The sequence below is a fragment of the Mus pahari genome, chromosome 1 (genome assembly GCF_900095145.1).
Source record: "Mus pahari chromosome 1, PAHARI_EIJ_v1.1, whole genome shotgun sequence".
Taxonomy (NCBI): Eukaryota; Metazoa; Chordata; class Mammalia; order Rodentia; family Muridae; genus Mus; species Mus pahari.
In genome coordinates, this window is record NC_034590.1 from 24,420,995 (window position 1) to 24,447,516 (window position 26,522).

The 26,522-nt window shown below is 40.7% G+C and overlaps 1 protein-coding gene across 3 annotated transcripts in view; it reads left to right on the forward strand.

Annotated features, from left to right (window-relative positions):
* Gas2 (growth arrest specific 2) overlaps positions 1–26,522 on the forward strand; it is a 141,214-nt gene that overhangs the window by 102,639 nt on the left and 12,053 nt on the right. The window contains exon 10 of one of the 3 annotated variants that reach the window (XM_021197967.2): positions 9,689–10,399. The exons of the other annotated variants lie outside the window; for them this stretch is intronic. Within the exon in view, the coding sequence (XP_021053626.1) occupies positions 9,689–9,745 (57 nt within the window). The 3' untranslated portion in view covers positions 9,746–10,399. Of the gene's footprint in view, positions 1–9,688; positions 10,400–26,522 lie in introns of those variants that run through there. 3 annotated transcript variants of the gene reach the window in all.

The following is a 26,522-nucleotide window of genomic DNA, read 5'->3' on the forward strand; positions in this document are numbered from 1 at the left end:
CAAGGCGGTTGCTCACTGCCTGGCAGTAAGGCTGTTAGAACATGCCCGCAACAGTTTTTAGTAAGATGTACCCACCAGTCTTGCTCTTATGTGGTTCTTCTCTTTTATAAAATGTTTCATGTGATTTTATTAAGAAAGTACAAATTGAAGGAAATTGTGTAGCATTGCATAAACTATGAAACAAATTTGTTGACAAAGCCAAGTGTCATGAATACATGTTCATAGATATTTTTAATACTATTTTTTATTCTTGAAAACTTCATGTATACGTTATATCCACCCTCCTCTCATTTGAATTACTCTCCTACAGTTTCACTCTGGATTTCACATACCATTCCTATCAACCCATTGAGTCAGGTTTCATGGTGCCTGCCACACAGGAGTGTGGGGCTGTCAGTGAGTCAGGGTTCTGGTGCCTGCCACACACGAGTGTGGGACCATCAGGGAAGCATGATCTGCTTACCAGGAGCCACTCACCTAAAAGTGACTGAGTCTCCCTCTGAGTGTCCATCAGCTACCGAAAGCTCTTCAGCTCCTCCCCATCCTCCATGCCATCCTCCATGCCGGCTCATTAACTGACTTGATCTTGTGCAAGTCATTGAGTGCATGTTCTGAATCCATGAGTGGAGTGCAGTGACCCTGAAGTATCCAACAGACACTGTTCACAGCAGTCTTCTCTGTCTTACAGTCTTTCTACTCCCCTTCCATGATGCTTCCTGTGCTGTGGCATCAGGGATTGTGATCTAGAGACTTACTGTGTAACCATAGCACTACACAGGTACTAACTGTCTGCACGTGACCAGTTGTCTCTGCAGTAACTGCTACCCATTGCACAGGGAGGCTTTCAAAGACATCTTTGCCCTGTGAATCTGTGTCCACCCTGATAGAGTGATAGAAATCTGAAGCAATGTCTTCCTGTCTTTGAGGAGACTTACTAATTGAAATTTGAGGCACCCCACCTGCACCCATATTGTCATTTCTCCATTTTCTCTCTATGTTGGACAAGTAGACTAAATATAGCCCACTGATACACATACCCTTTGACTGATGCTTTGGATCTTTGTAGTGGATTCTCCTTGTGTTGTAACTGTGTAGAAGTAGTAGGGATTACTCAGAAATTTAGTAGTGTTGAATTTGGATTGATTGTGGGAGGTAATACTTTAATTATAGGTTTCTGACCACTTGGATTAAAGAGCAAGTGTCGATAGTGGAAGAAAGCAAGGATAGACCACTGTGGCTTTTCTGTAACCTCTGTGTGTTCTCTGTGCCATCTGTGCACTTGTGGTCATGTACTAGAATATGTATGCTAATGTACACAAACATACCATACACACATGGTATTTTCAGAAACAAGTTTTTGTTTCTTGTTTTTTTTCCATTAAAAGTAGCTTGGCATCTATTCTGAAGGTAGATCTAACCCTACTGTCATCCAACATAAAATTTTCATTTATTTTAGAATTTAGGGGATCAGGACAAAAAAAAAATCTCTTTAACAATTTCCGCAGTAACAGAGATGTTAATATTTCCAGTCAACCAGACAATGCTTCACTGAAATGCAAACTGAAGGCTCCTGGCTGCTGCCTGCATTCCTTCTTTTTTCGTCCTTCACCTGCTGTCCAGTGAGGCCTCCCATATTGAAAACTCATCTGCAGCACTAATCTGTGAGTGTGAGAGGGGCGGTCAGAATTCCCAATCAGGTGACTAGTTGCAGTCTTTCTGAGACTTGGAATGTGTCCCCAGGTGGAGCCACATTAGCATACTGGAACCCGGTAGAATGGTAGAATGCAACTTCTTTTACCTTCCCAGAGTGAAATAAAACCTCTAGGATTCCAGTCAAACAACCTGGATCCTCTGGAAGAGTAGCAGTGCTCTTAATTGTTGAGCCATCTCTCTAACCTCCAGAAATGACAATTTTAAAGACAACTATATCTAGAGGGATGGTTGTATACACAAGTAAGAAATAAACTTTTCAGTCATATGAAATAGTTTATGTAGAAACAACATGTGAATACAATGCAAATAGAATAGTAATAATTGAAAGCAGATTTTAATTGCTGAGAACAAGTAATTATGAACATGAAATTTTTTCTTTATATTTTATGATGAAGATGATTAAAATATGACCTAAGAGAATTCAGTCAACTGATTCAACTATAAATTTAGAAATAATTAAAGGTTCCTTGAAGGTTGTTATTTAACTATCTGATTATTCATTTTAATGGATTTCTCCCCCTGAGTTCCCCTCTTCTAGATAAGGGTAAGCAACTGTATTGCATTTCTGTTGCTATTACTTAGGCCAGGAAGGAGTCTATGGTTTGTTACGTCTTACATATTTTTCTCTGGCATGTTGTTCTCTGGTTGTTTTCATTGCTGATGCCTAGCAGAAAACAATGCAATGGAAGGATGAACTATGGTTCGGACTCTAAAAGTATGTGGCCCATTGAGGCAGCAGTGGCATGGGCTGGGACCTCTGATTATGGGGATAGCACTGCCTACATTCCAGCTGGCTCTTGCCACTCTGGGAGTGCCCTCACAGTTATACCCAGGAGTGTCTCTCCTAGGTGGTTCCAAATCCATGGTCAACAGAAATCCTCAGACTCACACCTGGGCTTATCTGCTTATATTTGCATTTCCCCTCTCTGTTTTGAAATCTTACTGTGTTGATGATTAATCCTAGGAAACTTCCAAATATTAGTTCTCTCTCTGAGTACTGTGTTTTGTCTCTGTAGACCCTACTACCAGTGAGATGTAGCTACAATCTCTTTGATCTCTAATGTTTACCTACCTGGTGTCCCATCCCTATAAAACTTAGCAACATGGAGATTCACCAAGATAATAGGTTGGTGGGAACATGGTGTGTTGGTGTATGAAGTGGTTACAAACTGTCCCAGCTGAGTCACTAGAGCATCCCTGTGTGGGGCACTATCTCCCACCACAGCATTTCTCTAGTATTATATGGGAGCATGATATCTTATGATTTAAGATAATGTAAGCATATACATGAGAGGTTTTTTAATTAATCATAACTCATTCTCCTAACACAGTAAGGTTGGGCTGTTCAAAGTATATTCTAACAACGGCCATTAGGAAAAAGGTCGAGACATCTTTAGAGATTGATAGTAAAGAGTGACTCTAAATATTAATAGTTGACTGTGTTAGCCTCTTGTGAACACTTGACATATCTTGCTTTAATTCCTTACCATCACAGGAAACATCTTGTTGCCATTCCCATTTTAAAGTTGGAGAAGCTTAGATACAAGACATGACTTTTAAGTTAGAGAATCTGAAGATGGTGGCACATGCCTGTAGTCCCAGTGTTGGTGAGGCTGAGGCAGGAGGATTGTGAGTAAAAGGAAACCTAGTGACATTTTACGTGGACACAGAATGAAACCATGTCCTGTATCTAAGCTTCTCCATGTCTTCATTTTTAAAACCTCTGTAAGTAGCTGATGCGTGGTGGGGCTGGGATATAAACCCTGGCAGATGAACTTTTGTATTCACATTTTACTACTACTGATTTCTTTACCTGGAATTTCTTGGAGCATTCTGTATACACTCTTTAATCTTCTAGGGAGAATGTCTTGGGTGACATTTTGCAAGTATATCCAACCACAGACCTGGTCCCCAACCCTTCCTAGAATGTCATTTTGGATGGAGAATTAAGGAAACACATTCTAGAAAAGACCCTATGTGTTGAAAAAAATTTTTTTAAATTATTTTAAACTCAGAATTTTATTGAAAAGCAAGTTGTCTAGAATGTGTTTACCCCAGTTAGAACAAATATATTTCAAGGCTCTTACTAATAAAGAATATGTTTTAAGTCTGTGCTTAGTTTTATTTAATAATGATATCCAAGGAAATAAATAGAGAAGCTGTAGGAAAGACAACTAAAATTTAATCAGTTCCATTTGTGCTAGGAATTTTCCAAGTTTCACATACTTTGTCTAAGAAATTTACGTCTTTCATAGAGCTGAGAAATTGTTTTCAATCTTTTCTGTGGGTAAAAGAGTGCAGACTATTTCAAGTAAGTGTTATGTCCATAAAATTCAAGTCCAGACTCCTGGAAGAGCACATTCCATTCCAACCCCCTCTAGTGCAATGACTGTCAAATGCCAGTAGTTTACCAAGTGGGGAAGATGGTGCACACCTGTAACTGTAGTACCTGGGAGGGAGGTGGAGGCCGGATGATCAGAAGGTGAGGAAATGTGAGACTCTGTTTCAAACTAGATTAATCTTTTTAAAAAATCTGTCCAATTTTATGACACATTTAAAGGTCAATGATAATAAATCCATTTTCCCTTAAAATACTCAGAACAAAGTGTGCTTGAACTGCATGAACAACAGACTCACTCTAAAACAGCCTATTTATTACATGCCTGCATTGGTCACAATTCTTATAACTACAAATGGTCAGCAAATGGCACACTCAAAAGCCATTGTCCCTTTCAATTGCCAAAATGAATTAGAGCTTTGTGCAATTTAAGATATACCATTACCTACCTATTCCAGTGCCTTAATAGAACTCAAAGCTAATTCTCTGCTTGCCTGAATCATCTTGTTGAGTCTTCCATTGATAGTAGCAGAAAACTTTAAAGTCTATTTAAAGTTTAAATGTCTTCTTTGGAGACATTTGCATAACATATGTCTGCATTTTGGTAAACTTCATGCTTTTCCATCCTGCAAAGTCTCATGGTTCCCCATCCTTCATTTCTCATCTTAAGAAATGCGAATACATGACAACCCTGAGTAAAAGACAATGACAGTTTAGCTGGCAGTCAGGAGAGGAGGGGCTTGTGGAGACATCCTCTGAGAATTGTTTTTGAATTTTAAATCATCATAGATCAACAGAAAAATCACACATGTTGTTATTGACTCTGAATTTTTTTCTTCACCCTAAAGTTTCTTCAGAATATTACGCCTGTGTGGTGAAAATCAACTCACTACAGCTGGATAAGCCAGAAAGGTGCCTAGCACCGTTACCATAGTAACAGACCTGGCAGAGTCTTCTGGGACTTTGAAACTGGCAGTCCAATGAGAGAGTCCTATTACCTGTCGTGCTGCTGTTTTGACACATATTGATTTACTGGGAGTAACAAGTAGCCAGACTCAAATTGCAGGCCACTCCGGTGATGAAAAACGGACTGTTGTATAAAACCTTAGAGTTGAGACTAAGTAGGGAGGAGATTAAAGCCTCCATATCCCTCGGCATGAGCATCACAGGAGCAGCTATGATCTGGTCTCTAGAAACCTATGTTTGTATCCCTCTATACAACTTGAAAACTTGTGAGAGTGATGATCATTTTTTCAAAACTCAATAATAGGTTATGCTTGCTTTTTTAAGGCCTTGTTTCCATTTATGTACGCAAGATCCCAAAACATGACTACAGTGCTCAGACCCATGGGAACAAAAAGGAGCATTTGTGAACAGATTTCTGGATCATTTGTCCTTGTGCAGTGCCAGTTTAGACAAAGGAACCAAAAATATCTAAAAATACATGTAGTACTTGACTTCAGCACCTGATTGCAGAACTTGTGGCATCCCTCCTCCAGGGCGGGGCATCCCTCCATGATGTGGCATCGCTCTACAGGGGCAGTGGCTATCTTACTGTGATAGAATGTACACACCTTCCTTCAGTAGTTTCAGTACCTTTCCATGGTGGCAGAAGTTATTTTGACAGGACTTACCAAAGATATTGGTTTAAAAATGATCCCATTTTGTATTATTAACACTCCTGAGAAAAGCCAGTGTGCTCATTAGTTTGTATATCACCCTGGCAACCAAGAGTGACCTTGCTGAGGTAGCCTAGCCAGTAAGCAGTACATTTAGTTTAAATCATATTACGAAAATTTAATATCTGAAATTCATATGTTTTAAATGTATGTAATACATTTTCTTTTTGAAGTTTTTCTTAAGATGAAAATACTTTAAAAATTTCAAACATATACCTTAAGAACATTACATTTTAAGGTGAAATCACAAGTTGGTATTTGCCTTCTACTTGCAGTCTTCCCAACAAGAACAGTTTTTGTTTTAAGTCAGTTATGCTGGTCTAAATGTGAACTGGGGAGAGAGGAGAGGACTGAAGCAAATGATGTAGTTACATGTAGTGCTCTGCCTTCTTGAATTATTGATGAGATCTGCCTACCCCAAAGTGGGAGAAGGAAGCAGTAATATCATATATATATGAATGAATCCCATATATATGAATGAATCCCATGTAGTTCTCCTGTGAGTTCAGGCTGCACAAACAGGACACAGACAGATCCATAAAGAAATACATTCACTCTAAGCCTTCTTGGGGCTTTGTATTTAGTACACACCAACAGGCTGTGTGGGACAGTGCCACAGTATTACCAGTAATAAGTATCAGTATGCTCATTTAGTGCTGCTGTCTTTACAGATAAAAAATCAGATGCCTATAGGGCTTGCTCACTTCAGTTCTTGTCTCAAATTTCCTTCTAATGCTTGACAGTTTCACTTTCTGCTTCTCAGTGACACTGTATTATCTTGTGCTGAATGTACTTGCTGTTTTCCTTTAAACCACTAGCCCTGCTGTACAGCTCACTGGAGCGGCACAGACTAGCGTCCTTAGCACTAATTGTACTAATTAATACTTCAAACGTTGCCAGTAACTAGTACATGGTAATAACCACTTAAAATTTGCTTGCACATCGCATTGCAAAGTAGTCTCCTGCTCCTGTGTTAGAGGCATGAATAATCAAGGAACTCTTCAGTGGTTCTCAGCCTTCCAAAGGCAGGGACCCTTTAACACAGTTCCTCATGTCATGGCGACCTCCAACCATAGCATTGCTTTTTTGATGCTACTTCATAACTAATTTTGCCATTGTTATGAGGCATAGTGTAAGTGTCTGGTTTTCAGCTAGTCTTAGGTGACCCCTGTGAAAAGGTCAGTCAACCCCCAAAGGGATAGTGGCTCACAGGTTGAGAACCACTGCTGTAGACTTTGGGAAGAACAAGGCATACAAATCTGAATGGGTATCAGTGTACTTTTTTTTTAATCTCATTGGGACAAAATACCAGACAAAGCAACTTAAGGAAGGAATGGTTTGCTTTGCCTGCAGCTTAAGAGCACAGTCCACCATGGTGAAGGAGGTGTGGTGGCTGGAGCAGTATGTCACACTGTATCTTAGACAGGATGCACAAAGACATGAATGCTGGAGGCCAGGCCATCATCACCTTTGTCCAATATTCAGTCCTTCAGTGTGGTTTCTCACACAGTGGGACACTGCTGCACACATTCAGGTGGGATTCTCTTCTCAGTTAAGCCTCTGGATTTGCCCTCACAGATGTGCATACAGGTTTATCTCCTGGGAGATTCGAAACCCAGTCAGAATGAGAATCTCAGGGAACCTTCAGTTTTCCATATGATAAATCAGCAATCTCTTAAAATAAAATTTCTGAAATTGCCGGGCGTGGTGGCTCACGCCTTTAATCCCAGCACTCGGGAGGCAGAGGCAGGTGGATTTCTGAGTTTGAGGCCAGCCTGGTCTGCGGGGTGAGTTCCAGGACAGCCAGGGCTACACAGAGAAACCCTGTCTCGAAAAACAAAACAAAACAAAACAAAATCTGAAATTACTAAGTTGAACAAGTAATTGCAAATAATATTCACCCTTTCACCTCAGAAAACCCTAAATGGCAATCCCTACATTAAGGACTCCATCCTGAACATAGTTCCCTTGGTGATACGAACTGCTATAAGTTAGCTTCTCCCATAGGCTCATGATCCTGCAACTGCACACTGACTAAGCCATTGTCAATTCCACAGAAATGCTATTTTCTAGCCTAGAATTTCCACAGGAAGTTTGCGATATAAACATCATTAACTGAACCATGAATTTAAGGTAGACTTGTTTTTGAGACACAGCCTTGAAAAACGTTCTTCAGATTCTTTTTTAAACCAACTCATTGAACGTTTCCTTTTATTTCCCAGCAGCCATTTCCATTAATATTGTTTGTTTCTCACTTTGAATGTTGGCATTGACCATATTTTTCCCCTAAAATACACTCTCATAGACTATGAAGGGCAGAGACAAGTCTTCCTTAGGCTTCACTGAAAAGTAGAAAAAGGGCAAAGCAGGTTTTATTTATTTATTTATTTATTTATTTATTTATTTATTTATTTTGTATTTTAAAAATAAAATGATTTAATTTTTTTTAAAAAATTAAAAGATCATTCCCAAGTCCCAGCTCAATGCAGGATAGCTCCAGGTGGCCGTGGACCACTTCACTCATCAGCCGTGTGGATGTACCATTTATACAGAGCAGCAACTCATCTCTGTAGGTTTGGGTTCTCTCTGAGTCAAGGTCTGTCTCTATACCCTCACTCCTGAGCTGCTTTTGCAGAGCAGGTTTTAAATTTGTTTTGAAAGCTTTGAGTGGGCAGAAAGTCTGGAGAGTCCCAGACCACAGCAATAAAACCTGTATAGAACAGTGTATTAAGTTATCTCCAGGGGGCTGGAGAGATGGCTCAGTGGGTAAAAGCACTGACTGTTCTTCTGAAGGTCCTGAGTTCAAATCCCAGCAACCACATGGTGGCTCACAACCATCCTTAAAGTGATCGATGCCCTCTTCTAGTGTGTCTGATGACAACTACAGTGTACTTAGATATAATAATAAATAAATATTAAAAAAGTTATCTCCATCCACGTATGCACCAGTCATGGCTGCTACCTAGCCAGGGAATCCTTATTAGTATTCATATTAATAATAATATTCATATCCTCATTAGTATGCATATGTTTTATTAGTGACACATTGCCTCCCCACCCAAGAGGACAAAGGATGAATGGCACTGCTCCTATCCTGAGATCTCTCAGGGTAAGCTGGGATTAGCTTTGCAGGGAGGTACTGCAGACAACCATGCACCTGTCACAAAGCTCCTCTTACATGTGATATGTTTACAGAACACCTGCTCACAGTGTGTAGCTCACATGCAGGAATCATATATTTCCTTGTATATATTTTCTCAGAGTCTTATAACAATACAGAGTAATTCTTCAGTTAGCACTCCAGGGGAGCCAAAATTTCAAGGACATCTTAGCCCCAAAGATATGAGTAGGCTCTTCAGAGCCTGGTGCCTAATACTGGTGGGTCTGCTGAGTAATCTAGGTGCCTTTTTCCACTGAGGGAAGACTGAAGATGGAACCTCTAAGGATAAAAAGGAAGATGACCTTGACAGATAACCACCCAATAGAATTACAGCCAAACTCATACACAGTCATAGAAAGAGAAACTCATTTCCCAGAGATGACTCAGCTGTCCACCCACACTGTGCTTATGCAGAAAGTCTGAGCTGAAAACTGCAACTCCCACTCCCATTGAACTCTACTGAATTGCCCTTCAGAAAGAACAGATGTCTCCTTGTAGCCCTTACGATCCTGGACTGTTCTAAAATACATTTTGATTACAACAGAATGGTGTGATCATAAGGTAAGACTTCTTATACACACAGCTTCCGAGTGTGGAGCCTTGTCAACGAACCAGAGGCTGATCTTGTGGGGCAGGGAAGGCAGATCAAGATGGCAGGGTCCTTCATCTAACATCTTCCCAGGACTTTTTCCTTTAGGAATCCTCCGAGCTGTTGCATATCCCACACAGAACCGAGACCTTCATCTGGTGTCCCTCAGGAACATTCTTCCCTCATTTGCTCCCTTTGTTTTTGAACAGGAGACAGCAGGACTCCCGAAAAGGGACCATCCTAACATTGACAGTTCAAAACACTAAGAATCATCACTGAGTGATTCCCAGAGGGTGTGTGGCTCTTTCTTCCCATCCACCGTGGGTCCCAGTGATAAACCACCTCTCTACTGCAGGATTTAAACAGAGGGTCTTCTTACTGTAACTAACCAAAAGCTTTCTTTTCTCTTGTCACAAAGGAGTAGTTTGTATTTTTAGGTGCTGTCCATTCGTTCGCCATCTGCAGGGGAGATGGCGAGTGTTTTATGAACCTTGTATCTTCTTGTTTCAGTAGGGTCTTCATAGTTGTGCCTATGTCTCAACAGCCAAAGCAAAGCAGACCCTGAAGGTAATTACCTATATGATTAGAGCGCACCTCTTCCCCTTGCACTCACTGTAGAGCTTCGACCTCCAATCACACTAGGGGAGTTGGGCATTCAGGGTTGAGAGCCAGGTATCATTTCAGAAAAGATAGAACATTATTTCCCCTTGATTTCCCATATTTGTAAAAAATTTAAAGATATACTGTGGGTATGTGGAAAGCAATACATTGGCTATGTTTTTGTCTTCCTAATAAGACCTTCACCCTCAGATACTTTTCCTTATAGTCCTTACTACTGGAATCATTTGGACGCATTAGCTTGGCACTTGTTTCTGTGTACTATATTGTCATAGTTTTTCCTGTTAAACATTTAAATAACAGATTTGTGAGATAAGAATTGCCATTTATTTGGGGGATGTTTCCACTCGACTCTTTTATACAAATGGCCTTTTGTAGTTTAGCATGTGTATGGTCCCGTGGCACTTGCCCCATTTCTGTTCCAGCACCATTCCTAGTTCTAATGCATGCTCCTCCAGCTCACATGTGCCCTGGCCTGACTAGCATGTGGCTTACAGGGTGAGGGAAGAAACACATTCTAGTTCAAGGTCCTGAGTTTACTAGTGTACATAAAAGAACTGATTTACTCTATGTATTTTTTTAAGAAAAGAATATCATCTAAAAAGAGCAGTAAAGTTGAAAGACCTTTGTTTCTTATGCAGAAATGCATAATATATTTTAGAGAAATGTTTTTAATTTCTTTTTTATCAGATAGTTGTCGTATCTCAGAACTGCTTTATGAGAATACATATTTCTAGAGAGAACAGTTCAGTGCATCATTTCATCCAGCACATATTCCTGTTTGGTTACTATATGTGTGTGTGTGTGTGTGTGTATGCATGTGTATGTGCATATGCATATGTGTGAATGTGTGTGAGTGCATATGTGTGCCTATACATGGTTATGTGTGTGGTTGTCCATGTGTATATATTGCACGTGTGTGCACATGTGTGGGTACATGTACACATGCCTGTGTTTCCTCTTATTTTCTAGAGACTAGGCAATGCCCAAAGTATGTGGGGGTTGAGATTCAGAAGTTGGCTTTTTGTAGCCCTATAGCACTCCAAGTTCTTCAGTCAATGAGTTCCCTTTTTTGGGTTAGCTTTCTCTCTATATGTGTATGTGTGCATATGCCCTAATGCACCGGTGTGCATGTGCATATATGTGCATGCATTTGTGACTGTCTGTGCACAAGCATGGGTATGTGCCTAGCTGTCTATATCCATGTACATGTGGTACATGTATGTGTATATATGTGTATATGTGTGTGTAAATGTATGTGTGAGTATATATATCTTTTTAAATAGTATGCATATTGAACTAAAGAAATGAGAATGTGATATGGAAACCTTAGGATGTTTCCTGTTTTAGGGAGTCCTTTTTAAAAAAAAAAAAAAAACTTTCAAGGAATGTGACCTTAGAAACAGGTTTGTGCTTGGAAAGTTTGTAATATTCGTGGCATGTTGGCTCTTTGTGGGGAACTTGGATCCTCTTGGGGGCCCAGTGCAATGTGTAGGGTCTGCTTTGTTCTTGCTCCTCTGCCTGCATCTCTCCTGGAGAAGATGATGGAACAGGATTACCCTGACGAGTTTCAGGAGTGTGCTCCCATATGGATTCCTTGTGTATTGTTCTGTCTAAACACAGGTACAGAATGGTGAGCCTGGTGCTCTTTTCATGGAAGTTGCCAAAATTGCAAGCAGGTCTGTTTCCTCTTCTTTTCTAAAGACTAGGCAATGCCCAAAGTATGTGGGGGTTGAGATTCAGAAGATGGCTTTCTTGTAGGCCTATAGCACTCCAAGGTCTTCAGTCAATGAGGTCCCTTTTGGGTCAGCTTTCTCTCTAGTTTAAACATGAAACTAGAGACTGATGTCATGACCTTACTATACAGTGGGCAGAAAACATGAATAAGAAGGTGTATCACACCTTTGAGCCCCGGGATCAAATTAATTGTGCAGAAATCTGTACAGAACCTAGCCACCTGACTCTTCCTCTTCCTGGACGCTGAAGACTATAGCTTGTCCTGTGTGGGCATCTGCACCATGTTCTGGAGTTGCTTGATGCTTAAGCTGTTTTGGCTTCTGTGTAAGAGCTGCTGTGACTCCCTGATATCTCTGACCACTTTCCTGTTTTCTGTGCTTCATTTAAAATCACTTGCCACAGACTGAACCCACTCCATACCTGTCCTGCTTATATACTGTGCCCTGTCTCAGCATTTATCCCTTCTGTCTGGACACCGTGACCTTAGCACATCTGTATAGGGCTCGAGGAGCAACCTCCCATTGAGCTGATATAGTGTGAGTTTGCCTGGTCTCTGAGGTTTTCTGCCTAGACATTTTTTGTTAAGCATATTAATGGTCCATTTTCTGTGCTTCATGTGATTCTTCAGATCTCTGCTGCTTTCTCTGATTGCTAATTAATCACCTGATGTGGTTTATCATTACATCGTTCTGACTTTCTTTAAATGAATGACTTATATAACAATATATATTTTGATTTTATTATAAGAAATTTAATACAAGAAGTATTATAAGAGAATGATTTCATAGGAGAATATCTTAGTATTTATCTTAGAGACCCACATTTGCAGTACCTGGGGCAGTGCTTATGATGGTATTTGGCTCATTGATTTTAGGAACCAATGTTTCCTTGGGGGAGACATCAGCATCACATCCTAAAGTTAAACTTGAGCTGTGTCTTCATTAATCTTTTATGTGATGCATTTCTTGAGGTTACATTTCTGGTGGGTGTCCCAGAAGAGCTTTTATCAAGAATCAAGAAAGGCCATTAGAAAAAAGATAAAGCCTAGAAGATGCTCAAGAAAAAAGGAGATGAAAAGGACAGAAAAACATTCCCATCAGAGTTGGAAAGGTCATGTAGAAAAACACCATCAGGACCAGAGAAGACTAACGAAGGAAAATGAAGATAGAATCAGACACTATGAAGACTGTCGAAGGGCCGTCATGAGCACTGAGCACAGAGAACAGAGGAGGAAGGGTGATGAGAGCCAGGTAGAAACACATGGAATGGGGGAGCGGGGTCACAAAGAGCTTTCTCTGCCATAAGAACATTGACTTTCTCTTAAATCATACAGAGATTTTAGAGAAATTTCCAGAATCAACAAATTAATGAATAGATGACATTGACCATCAGTCTGATTACATTGCAGAGAAGAAACCGTAAGTGTGAAGATAGGAGAAATGTTAGCCAACCATATTGGACTGGGGAATGTGTGCATTAAAACTGTGGCCACTTACCAAAGACCTTCTACTGATCAAAGTTCTATAGATAGGGGCCAGCAAGATGGCTCAGGAGGTATATATGCTTGCTGCCAAGAATAATGACCTGAGCTTCAGCTGACAACCTGAGTTCAACATCCAGGACCAAGTGGAACAAAGGAACCAACTGCTTGTTCTCTATCTTTTCCTGCCCCTGCCCATGTGTGCACACACAAAATATAATAGGCATCAGAGCCCCGTAAGTTCAGCCTTCCCCTTAAATGTAGGCGTTCTTTAATGTGGAAACACTGAAGCCAGGGAGGTTATCTAAAGTGAACCACTGAGGCCATCTTTGTGCCTTCAATAATAGCTGAAACATAACATCCTGGCATTGGCCACTCCTGCAGCCATCTGCTCAGTTGCTGTAACTGGCTGGTTTCAGTGCATTGTGATTTCTACTTGTAAATAAGGAGTTGCTTTGGTGAGAACTTTATACGAAGTAGATTTGCTGACTACTCACAGAAACTAAAACAAGAATTCCAGAGAACGGCATCTTTGCGCCTTTTAACGGCAGTTACTTTTTTATATATTTTTTTAATCTCTGGGTGGTATCAGTTGACAAGGTCGAATAAGTTAACAAAGAGCACAGAGCGGCATTCTTTATCAGCGAGTTTTCAGACATTTCTTACTCCAGGTTCTTACTCTCTAGATGTTGCCCAGATCCCACAGTCCCAGTTTGCCTGGTGATTTAGCATGCTTTTTGCTTAGCATAATAGGGCTATAAAAAATGTGCTGCTCTGCCCCCTCTAAGCCCCACAGTGAGCCTGTGGCATTTATATTAAAACTGTACCTTGTGCCAAAAATCCTCTCTGGAGTATTCTCCAGACATTTACAAATTTCTCAGCATGAGTTCATTACACACATGCCCAGAAGCAGTGTTTCCAGATGTGTGGCAGAGTTGAGAGCTTTGCATACAAGTTATACATTTTTCTCTTATGAAGTCTGCAAGTTCTTCATAACCTGTGGATATTCTCCACCTACCCAGTGTCTGGCACAGGTGTCATGAACAGGGTGGTGAACAAGGTGTGTCTTCATGTCCCAGGAGTGGGAGAAAGACACAACACCCAGGAGGATGGCAAAGTGTAAGAGTTTAGATATAATGATTTACAACTTAAAGCACATAGTTTCTGTCACAGCTACTCCATTCTCTTGCTTTAACTATAATAGGTAATCAATTAAGATGACCGTGTTATAATAATACTTTATGTATAGCATGGTGGACTAGATTGGTCCTCTGCCTCTACATGGTTTTCTATGTGCTGACATAGATCACTGCAATGCCATCTTAAATGCTAGAAAGGAAAAAAGACAGAGGAATAGCGGAATCAACCATATCCACTCTGGTTGGGTAATTTGGAAGTATGTGGGCTTCTCTAACTGGATGGCTTGGATGTCTACCTCTGTCTGATTGGGTAGTTTGGGTGTCTTTGTGCCACTCTGATTGAGTGGTTTGGAGGTGGTTTGGAAGTCTTTGGACCACTAATTAGGTGGTTTGGAGGTCTGAGGGTGCTCTGATTGGGTGGTTTGGAGGTATATGAGATGCTCTAATTGGGTGATCTGGAGGTCTTTGAGTCTATCAGGTGGCTTAGAGGACTGGAGATCACTGATTAGGTGGTTGGAGATCAGCGATTTGGCTACACGAGGAAAGAACTTTTGTCATCATTGCCCATTTATTTTCCCTTTAAAATGTAGGTAAAGGTAGGAAAGTTAGAGACTACAGAATCAGGAGATGGTAGGAACTATGACACATGGAAATGTTGTTCTGTAAATGAAGAGGATGTTGTAAAATAGCCCTCTTTACAGCCTGTCATCACTACCCAGGCTTACCTTGTATTAACACAGTGCTTACCAAACGAGGGCTTTCCCTTAGCTCTGAGTACATGTGACCTTCACCGCAATGTCTCCTCTCTCTACTCTGACATCATGCTGGACAGAATTTGATCTGATTTTCTTCCTGGTTGCCTCATTTGCTGTTCTCCTGTAGCTGATACATCATGACTATTGTGTCATTATTTTCAAAGAAAGAATTGGTAGGATTCTAGAAGAGCTCAGAGTAGTGGCTGCATTTTACAGTGCGTCAGTCCAGGCTAGCTTGGGCATGTACAACACATTAGCTAATGAAAAGGAAGGACATTCTCACGGAATTCAGAAATGTTCCTGATGAGATATGTAGTGTTAGATCTGTTGTGGGTACAGTTGTTGTTACATGCTGAGCCACGAGCAAAGCTCAGGGTTTACATTTAACAGCAATGTCCAGTGTTTGGGTCATGTGGTTAAAGTATGCAGGCAATGGAGATCTCCATTGTGTAAGGAACTGAGTAGATCACTTAGATCCATCTGGAGGAAACCCAAGACGAACAGAGAGAAAGTAAGACAGAAAGTAAAGGTGCCTGGCTGAGTTGAACTATACTCATCACTTCTCTTTTTTTTTTTTTTTTATCATTATTATTTTCTTTATAACAAAATTTGCGGAGTGCTTACAATAGACTTGACACATTTTAGATATTGATGTATATAGATGACTAAGACCAAAGTATAGAAATTTATCAGAAACCCTTCCACAAAAAAAAAAAAAAAAAAAGGTTCAAAAAGCCATAGGTATCTTGGGTTTTGGGGAGAGAACTTTTAGAGGGTATTGAAGCATGTGTGTCCTAGAAATGAGATGAACTCAAACAACACCCAAGGCTGGGGAGCACAGCAAACATTTGAATGATGGTGGGCCAGTTTGTTAGAGAGAAGCCAGAGAAGGTGCTGCGGCTTGATCTGTTGTCTGTAATGATGCAGTGTCACAGAGGAGGTTAGTTATAATGACAACAGCCTCATTTGCTTTTGCTCATAATTCTGGAGGCTCAAGGGAGAGGGGTCACCTTTGGTAGTACAGAGTGTCACCTGAAATCAGAAAGTTCACATGTGCGTCATTTTGTCTCTGTCCCTCTTAGAAGGCCACTGGTATTGACTCCCAGGGACCCTAACCTGAGTATCCTGGGAAACACCAAACAGCACCATCAAGTTACTATCCCATCAAAGTTATAACATGCAGTAGAGTCAGAATTAAGTGTTTGTTTGGGAGAAAACAAATTACAGCAAGAAAAAAAAAAAAAGATTAGAGATAAATATGGAGAATCTTGATGTCAAGCCAAAGAAGTAACATTCTGATGTGTGGATTATATCACAGTTGGAAAGAATGATTAAGTTTATAGAAAATAACCAGCTCAGGGACTGCCAAGATGACTAAACAGGTAAAGGTGCTTGTCACCAAGACTGATGACCTAAGTTCAGTCCCTAACACTTACATGATAGAGGAGGGACCCGACTCTTAAATGTTCTACTCTAACTCCCAAGTTTGCCATGGTGTGTGTATGGTGCACAACCCCCCACCCCCCACAACACATACATACACACCCACACATACACATACCCACACATAAATGCATGTACATTTTGTAAAGCAAGTTTCTGGGTCACATGCTTCTTCTATTTGTTTGATGCATGACCCTGATCAAGCTCTTCAGTCTGTCTGTGGCTCATCTCTGTTGAGAACTGTGACTTTTTTCCAGAGGTTTGATCATCTACCTATACAACAGCCTTCTACAAATTAATCTGGTTCTTAAGAACTGAGCTGTGAAAAGACAGGGCCCCAGCCTTTGAGGGGTTCTCTTCTAACAGAAACCCAAACACAGAAGGTAATCTAAGGTTCTGATCAGGTCAAAGAGACTGTTAGGAACAGTTAGAAATGGGCTCCCAGAGTGAGCCAGTAAGACCTCCTCAGTGGATGTGCCTGAGGTGGGCTGTGGTCTGCTGGGTATCTGTCTGCTGAGGAGGGCTGTGGTCTGCTTTGAGAACAGAAGAAAAGGGTCAGCTCAGATGTAAGAAGAAAAATGAAGATTGAAATTGGCCTATCTGAGGGCTGCAGCTAGAATATTTGTAGCTTGTGTTTGAGCATGTCTGGAAAATGCCACCAACTGAGGCATGCACACCCACTTTGCTATTATGTGGGTCAGGCTTTGGTTAGAAATCATGACTTTAGGAGCGAAGCTGCCCTCTAGTGGCCGCTTGAGCATTTACACCCATTCATGGGCCGTTTTCAAAGTGTTGCCAGTTGGCCTGTTTGTTCTGTTAAATGCATGCATATTCCTTAGGAAAACAATGAGAAGAAATTCTGAGCAGGCAGCTTCTATTGAAGAGCATGAATATGTTTATTTTCATAACTAAGTGATGTTAGAAGCAGGGACAAAGCCTGCTCTGTTGGGCAGGATGACTTGCATGTTTCAGTCCGGGTCTGTTCATTATGTAAACCAGGGGAGACAATGGTCCTATTAAGAATTATCTGCTTTTCACTAGATTATTTTTTTTTCCTTTGGCGGTATAAAGAGCAAACCACCCTAGATTCAGAGAACAATTTTATTCTATGGTGTGGGTACAAATTCTTTTTCCTCACCCACAAAAAGATTCTGAAAAATGAGCTCCAGAATGTTTTCGGTCCCACACCCTGATGCACATTTTCCTTTGTGTCCACCCCTCTGATGGAGGAGGTGATGGGGAAGGCAGGAAAGACTGAGAATTCGATCGATCTGCAGACTCTGGCTCAGCCATAGCTGAGTGGTCTGTGAGTCCATCCAGCACACTGGGCTGTTTCCAGGTGAAGGGCCTTGGGGACGCCAGCTCCTCTTCCTGCAGGGCGTCTCCTTCTTCTGCCCACTCCCTGACCATTGGTTATATTGCAGCTATCATTATTTCAACTTGGCACTCCTCCAACAAGCCTCAGTTTCTCTTGGGTGGGCTTTGTTGGAGCATGTGTTGTCTCAGGGTTACCTGTATCAGATAAATCTCGTTGAAGACATTTGTAACGCTGCAATTAATCATCTGTGGTCTTATTCTTCAGTATTATAGACCTCAAGGCTCCATTTGCCTTGTATTACTGTGCATCCCCTCAATGTATTTCATTCACTAGTGAATGCTGTGTTGTAGAGCAGGGCCCCTCCCCTCATCCCTAGCTTTTGCACCACACTGATTCATAATCATATATTAAATGTGTTGTGCAAAAACAAACAGATGTCCTTGATGAAATAGAAAACTTTTGAAAGTTCAGCAGTCATGCCACTGACTAGGGTCAAGCTTGACAGCTATAAATAAAGTGGTAGTGACTTAGAGAAGGAAAAATGTATTTTTTCCTCATAGAGTTCGTTTAACACTGTTCCTCAGAGGAGGCAGGGACTTAGTTTCTCTCTCTCAGCCCTCTGCGGAGGTGGTGGGTGGGTCTCAAGAGCATTTATAGACCAAAAGCCTCTGTGTCTAGGAAGAAAGATGGAAGCCGAGGGATACATGTGGACCCTGAAGGGAGGTTCTAAAAATGTCACTTCACTTTCTGATTACATCTAATCTACTGTAACTAAATCCTGTGACCATATCTAACTTCATAGGAGATTTTTAAAAGTAGAAAGTAGTCTTTGTTCTGTATCTGGAGGAAGAAAAATGATGCCAGGAGCAGGCTGGTCATTACCAGGGAACCAGAGAATATACCATAGTGGCTAGGTACCAGGGGTGACCACGTGGCAGGTCAGCAAACATTATCTCAGTACTGGGGCTAGGGCTTTGATTCTATGGTGGGTGATAGAAATGAAAAGAATAAGAGGTACTAATGTTCAAACCATTTTCCTTTGAGCATTATTTTTATAGATTTTATTTATTTTTAATTTTATGTATATATGTGTGCATGTGTTTGTGTGTATGAGTGGAGTGCCCTCAGAAACTAGAGGGGTCATATTCCTCTGAAGTTGGAATTACAGGCAGTTGTGAACCACTGAACTAGGGGCTGGGAAACAAGCCTGGGTTCTTTGTAAGAGCAGTATAGGTTCTTAACCCATGAACCAACCCTTTTGCTCTGTGAGTGCTATTTATTTATGACCTGTTTTGCTATTTTGGGGAATTTATATAGGAAAGATACCAGTCAAGAATGGTTTTAATAAGGAATAGTATGTTTTTAGGGTAAAATGTAATGTCTTACAAGCAACTTAATTGTAACTTGGACTTGATTAAATTCAGTTAACCATCTTTTAAAGAGTATATGAGTTTTTGAACACTGTATATATAGTTTTTAAAGAATGTATTAATGAAATAGTAAGCAAGATTGAGAAATAATAAAAGAATTCTCGTAAAAAAAAAAAAAAAAAAAGGAATGCTTACTTAATTTCTCATGGTTTTCAAGGAACTGCAGTCTAGGGCTTTGATCTGGCAGTGTCTCCGTCAAACTGGAGAGATTTCCATATGAAACACTGGGAAACGACCAGAGCTGTCTAGAGGTCTGTACGTGGCAGGGCCAAGACTAAACTATATTCTTATGGAATTAACTTTCTTTTGACCTGTGGGACCTGTCAGAGCCTAAGGGGAGAGTGTGGCAGAGTGGAGGGAAATAACACATCTCCCCGGAACCTTTTTGGAAACATGCAGTTTCTCAAATGCCTCTATGAGGGAAATGTCTCTATGGCATTTACATAGACAGCTAGTTCCTACCCAGTACTAAAGGGAGTCTTGCTTAATAACAAAAGCAAAAACAGAAGGGCAGAGCAGCAGAGCCTGTTGTCCTCTGATAAATAAGGGAACCCTCCAGCCCCCGCACTAAAACACTCTGTGGTCCACAATAGGGTGTCACTAAGCAACCAGGTGCAGCTTGCTTTGAATTCTGCACTAGTTATAGAGGCATAGGCTCTCTCTGAAGGCTCTTCAGAAGTACGCTTTGTAGAGAGCTGGATTAAATGGCACGCAAGAGCACCATGGCCCCTTTCACGCAGTATTTTCTGGCACAGATCCTTGTGCAGCTATTGCAGCAGGTCACATCAGTGCAGCTGCCACTTGGCCTGATCTAGAATTTCTCATTTGAGGTTTAATTAAAATCTCAAGCAAGAGCTGTCTGTCATTTCTCTTTTGAAAGTTTTCTGTCAGAAGGAAAAAATGCTTAGTGTTGAGCCCTTCTCCTGGGGCTGTGTTGCCATCGTTTCCCTAGGAGGACTCCTCGGGTGATCCCTTCAACAACTTGTAGGTTTGAATTGGAAATCTCAGTAGCTGAAGAGAAGGTGATGGTAAGCACAGAGGTTTATTTTTAACTCACTGTACTGTATTATCAAGTCAAAACCAAAATATCCTCAGGAGTCATTTTTATATGGTGGTCTCCTCTTGAAGTTGTATTTTTCTTGGTCTTGAGCTTAGAGAGGGGATTTGGGTTATAAAGTATTGTGCACGTGTATTTCACCAATGGCAAGGATGCTTGTGCTCAAAGACATCAGGTCTGATTAAAACAACAGCTGATTCTCAGTGCAAACCCATTGATATTCTGCATGCGGTGTACACTGTACACCGTTTTGATAGAATAAAATAAGGACTATGTTATTTCTTAAGTGAATTTTAATAAAGACCCAGCTGGTCTGGGATTATAGACTCTATTAAAAAGCCAACTTGTGAATGTTACCCAATAAGCACTCCTTACTCTCAGCTTCAAGGGGGAGATTTGAATTGATATCTAACATAGTTTCAAAGGTAGTTTATGTTTTTCATCTCCAGTTACTCTCCTCAGATCAGCCATATATGGTGGTGTGTGGCAGACTAGGAATCTTCTGGAATCTCTTTTCTGAAGTATAAAGTAGATCTATAAGTAGCATCCTTCTAGGTTATTTGATCTTAAGAGCCAAGTATGTCATAGAAAGTTTTCATTCAGCATCATCTAAAGCATCCACTTTGTCCTCTTCAGAGTCAAAGCTTGCTAGGCTAGTGCCCCCAGCCATGCATTCTCAGGTTTCTGGAACTCTCCTTCAGTCCCAATCTCAGAATGGCATTCCATCTTAAAGTCTCACAAGTGGTTTTGAACTTGCGTGTGTCTTCTGTCTTCTGCTCCATATAAGGCTCTTTACCATCACAGCAGATCTCCCTGATTTCCTAAGCTCGATGTTGACTCTGACTGTTAGTACTGGGGTCACAGTTTAGATTCATTCGCTGACTTCTTCATCTGTTAAGATGACTAAGAAGTTCCAGCAAGCCTAACATAACAAGTTCTGTCTCACCATCATGGATAGAGGACAAAATAGGGAAGTAATAATAGAAAAACTCCATTGTAGTCTAAACCAGTGGTTCTCAACCTGTGGGTCATGACCCCATTGGAGTCAAATGACCCTTTCACAGGGGTCAGCAAAATAATCTGCATATCAGAAATTTATATTATGATTCATAACAGTAGCAAAAGTTATGATTATGAAATAGCAACAAAAATAATTTTATGGTTGTGGCTAACCACAACATTAGGATCTGTATTAAAGGGTCACAACATTAGGAAAGTTGAGAACCACTTCTGTAAACACTGTCTCTACTTAGTGAATACCAAAACCACCTTGTTTGATGTGAGCTGAAGATGTTTTCCCACCCAAATACAGCCTATGTTAGTGATTACCAAGCGGGTGGGGAAACCAAACAGAAAAACAAACAAACAAACAAACAAAAAAACCTCACAGAGTGTATCCTCTAATCTGCAGAGGAAATTAAAGTCAAGTGTACACAGTTTATGGTGTTCTTCCACCCCCTCTTTCTGCTCATCCTGGGTGAGGGACTATCTGTTCTCTCTGACTCACTATGACACAAGACCCCTCTGGAAACTGGTTTGTCTCCTGACACATCCTACTCTACCAGAAGAGTTAACTAGGGACTGTCAGAGGGCACTGAAGCACCAAATGTTTCATCTTCATGAATGAGATGAGCAACACACAGCAATGGACTTGTTGATTTTAAGATTTGATTGGTACTAGTTAGTTCCTGTTGTTGTTCCACCTACAGGGTTGCAGCCCCCTTCAGGTACTTGGGTACTTTCTCTAGTTCCTGCATTGGGGACCCTGTGTTCCATCCAGTAGCTGGCTGTGATCAGGCTCCTTGGTCTCCCAAACTCCATATGACCTAGCACAAGGCAAGGCCTGGGCCAAGTAGTGGGAGTGGGTGGGTAGGGGAACAGAGGTGGGGGGAGGGGTATGGGAATCTTTCGGGATAGCATTTGAAATGTAAATAAAGAAAATAATAAAAAAAAAAATAAAGTTGTTAATAGTTGTAACGTGAAAAAAAAAAAAAAAAAGATTTGATTGGTATCTTGGGAGTTAGGGATGCCTAGGGACCTCCACAGCTATGTCTTGGCAGATTGTGTGATTCTCAAGGTTCTTTGCTAATGCCTCCATCCTGGGTCTGTGATCACCTCTGCAGAGCTTGGGTGCTTGGCTCAGATTTCTGCTGCCTAAAGTACTTGTCATCTTCACCTGAAGGGTATTTAGAGAGCCTTTCAGTTTCCTTCTTCAGGAAATGAGACTGTAGGAAAGTGAACAGCCAAGGATTGATTTCTCTTATGGGAGAGGTATACAACCAGATGTCCTGTTAGCACACATGGGAACTGCTTTTATGATAATACTGAGAGTGGATTATGTCCTGACCTTTAATTAAGTCTAAACAAAGAAGAATACAATCATACAAGTCAGACTTCTCTAAATCTTTTAGAAGTTTTCCATAGAGAGATTTAGTTAAAATTAAAGCCCAACCCTATACTTTTATGGTCTGTCTTCCTAAGATAGAGCCTACTTGTGAGACCTCTACCTCTCATTACCTTAAGACATCCATCTTTCATCTTAGTTTCTTCACAACACTCACGATGCTTGTTTGATGTGTGTTATTGAAAGCAGATCTGCATTCATATCAATTGAGCTAAAATTATGCAAAGGAACATCGAGCTGATACCATAAAGCTTATTTTTATACAAGAATTTTAGAAAACACCAGTGGGCATTCTATGAATTCCTTGAAGTAGGGTTTTACGTTTAGCCAATCTGATTGGTCTTATGTTCCATGCATTACACTGTGCCCACTTGTCTGCTGCCTATAGACATCCACTTACTCATGGTTCAAGAAGTAATCACTTGTGTATTATGCAGAAGGATTAACACTTGGTAATATTAATGTAGGTAGAGTTAGAATTGATAGTAGTTTTCGTGTATGTTAGACATCGTCCTCCTTAGGACTGAGAATACAGTCCAGGGTTTAGTGTATGATGGGTAAGTTCTGTGGGACTGAACCACATCCTCAGTTTCTCAGAACACTGAACTATAGCCATGTGCTACATCCCAGCAGTGTACTTAATCACAGCATGTAACCTTTGATCAAGTTGCTTCATGACTCTGACCCCTGGCTTCTAAACCACAAGTAAAAACATCAGTACCTTCCCTTAATGTTGACAAAAGTGTTGGGTCAGATCAAGTGTACTGTACAAAGCAACTTTTGCTACAAATACTGTACTGGGTTCACTATATTCATAAAGTTATTGTGAAATCACACAATGATGTGTTATTGTGCAATTCTGTAGACACATATGTAGTTATAACTGCATCATTAGTGCTTATTTAGAGATATACCTGTTTGCTTTCACTCAAAGAAATATTCAGGAGTGAAAAGTAGATTTACTCTGAAAGCACAGTAGCATAAGAGTTTTGAGTTTAGTAAATACAAACAAGAAGATGCACTGGTGAGAAGTGCTGAGTGACAAGTGTTCACTGATTTTGCATAGATAGAATTTTAACAAAATCAGCATGGACAAACTCATAGACTTACGTACTTCTGCCGCCTACTGCTAAGACTCAGTAACTGCAGTTCTGCTGTGACTTCTGTCATAGTCAGAAAACTTCTGAGTACCTTGTTTGACTCCCTTCCCCTCCCCCTCCATCCTTTCTTAATTTAATTTAATTTTATCATTGAAGATCTCCTACATGAGTGTAAAACATTTTATCATATATAAACTCTCCTCTCTCATCTTACCTCTAAAATGTAACATGTCCCTTCTTAGGCCTGGGGATGTAGCTCATTCATAGAGCACTTAACTATGTGTGAAGTCATGGATTTTACTATAGATGCAAAACACAGAACACCACATGACCCAGCAAAACTGAAGCCATTAAACCAGTTATTAGATGTGTACTCATCACACTAGGTCTGTTTCTCAAGATCCTGATTACACACCAGTGCTTACCACATGACATTATACTTTGTTAATTATTTTGAAACATATTTCATAGGCTGGATGTGTCTGTGGGAGTAAATTGATTCTCTTTTCCTTTTAAAATATACAACAGTGAATCTGCAGCTGGTTCATTGGGAGAATTTTTTGGCTTCTTGCTGGTTATGAGACCCATTCTGTAAGGAGTCCCAGTGTCTCTGCAAGATGAAATAGCATGCATCTCTTTATAGTTGTGTTTTAGCAAGGTCTGCCTGCTCAGCTTCAAAAAAGGATTATGGAATTACATCTCCTCTGTTCCCACTGTTGTTCTTGAAATATTATTTTGTGATTTTTGCTAATTATCTCAAGGAGTATAAATGACCCTCAAAGGGAATCCAGGAAGCAGGAACAACAAGAAGTTATGGTTGAGTTGAGAAATGATTAAGATGTGGTTTGTTTTCAGAAAAGGTTTTCATTCAAGTTGAACCCTCCATATGAAGCACTCATGTGCTGCCAAATTGGGACTTAAAACTTTATTATTGACACAGAGATGTGGGAGGGAGAGAAAGAGAGATTAATTTCTAACTGTCCTATGGGCTGGAACCAGAATATAAAAGCTCCCTGTGATAATTTTAATTAGTTTAGGACATATAATAATTGGGGGACACATCTTGCACAATCCAGTGTCTTCTAGAAAATTCCATCACTCTCCTTAATTATTTACATATTCATATATGTAACAGAGTCAGGATCAAATGATAGTAGATGATGAGACAAAGGACCTGTGTGCGCTCTGTTCTGCTGTCCTTGGTATGTTCCTTTCTGTACACTACTATATGGCTGCTGCAGGTTGGGGATGGAGCCAACACAGCTGAGTTTCAGGATGGACAAAGGGAGTGGGGTTGACTGGGGCTTCTCTCTAGGCATCTTCATAGGGCTTGTGAGTGAGGAGAGCCACTTCCATAGGGCTTGTGAGTGAGGAGAGCCACCTCCATAGGGCTTGTGAGTGAGGAGAGCCACCTCCATAGGGCTTGTGAGTGAGGAGAGCCACCTCCATAGGGCTTGTGAGTGAGGAGAGCCACCCCCATAGGGCTTGTGAGTGAGGAGAGCCACCTCCATAGGGCTTGTGAGTGAGGAGAGCCACATGCCTGCTTAGCTGTAGTGGAAACTGACAAACGGAGTCTTTTCAATTCCTTGTCTCTAGAGTGGAAACCCGAATGAGAAGATCTTAAAACTGGGTGAGATTCTGTGACACTACATTGCATATCACAGCTAGAGTCTTCATCTCACAGCCTCCTGGATTTGCCACCAATGGAGCCACTCACTTGCCCACCAACTGTCTACATTAACAGACTGTTAGAATCAATAAAAATAAGAATACATGCACCATCTTCTCTGTGATGGGCCCAGGAGGTATCATACTATTTGTTAAGTAGCAATTGCTTAGTAAATGCCTTTTCAAGAGTGAATAAAGAGTGATAGGGCATTGATAGGTGGCCCTATGTGACCTCCTAGCAATAAGGACCTCTGTGGTCTCCACCCTCTTTTAGGAGATAAAGGAAATAAACAAGTAGGAATGCATAAATTTCAAATCATCCTTTATGTCCTTAGAAGTATTATGTTCTGTTTTGGGAAAAAAAAAAACAGACAGTGATCAGGAAACAGCAAATCATACAGTTTGATGCTGAGTTAGACTGCTATACAGCAGGGAGAAAGACATTATGGTAATGCTTCCTTTCCTGAATTCTAGTGTATGGAAAGATTTCCAGTGAAGGGCATCCTACCTTATAATCGAGCAGATGAGGAGAAAATGACTAAGGCTTGGATTGAAAGACAGGAAGCCTCATGTCTCTCAGTGACCTTCCTGCTGTAGCCTCACCTCCCAGGAACTACACAAGCCACTGAACTCTGCTTAGCTGTTACAGACAACTTAAATTTAGGAACATTTGCCTACAAATCCTGACCTCAGCACCCTGCCCCCGCCAGTACCCTCATCTGCAAAGGTTTATCAGAGCAAGCTTGATGCTGGTATGCAGGAGTAAAAATAAATCTAAAATATGATCCATGCAGAGAAGAGCTACTTTTGGTATATGATATCAAAAGAAAATTGGAAATAATACAGCTATACAAATGAACTTCAGAAGGGAAATATAAAGAACACCAGGCACAG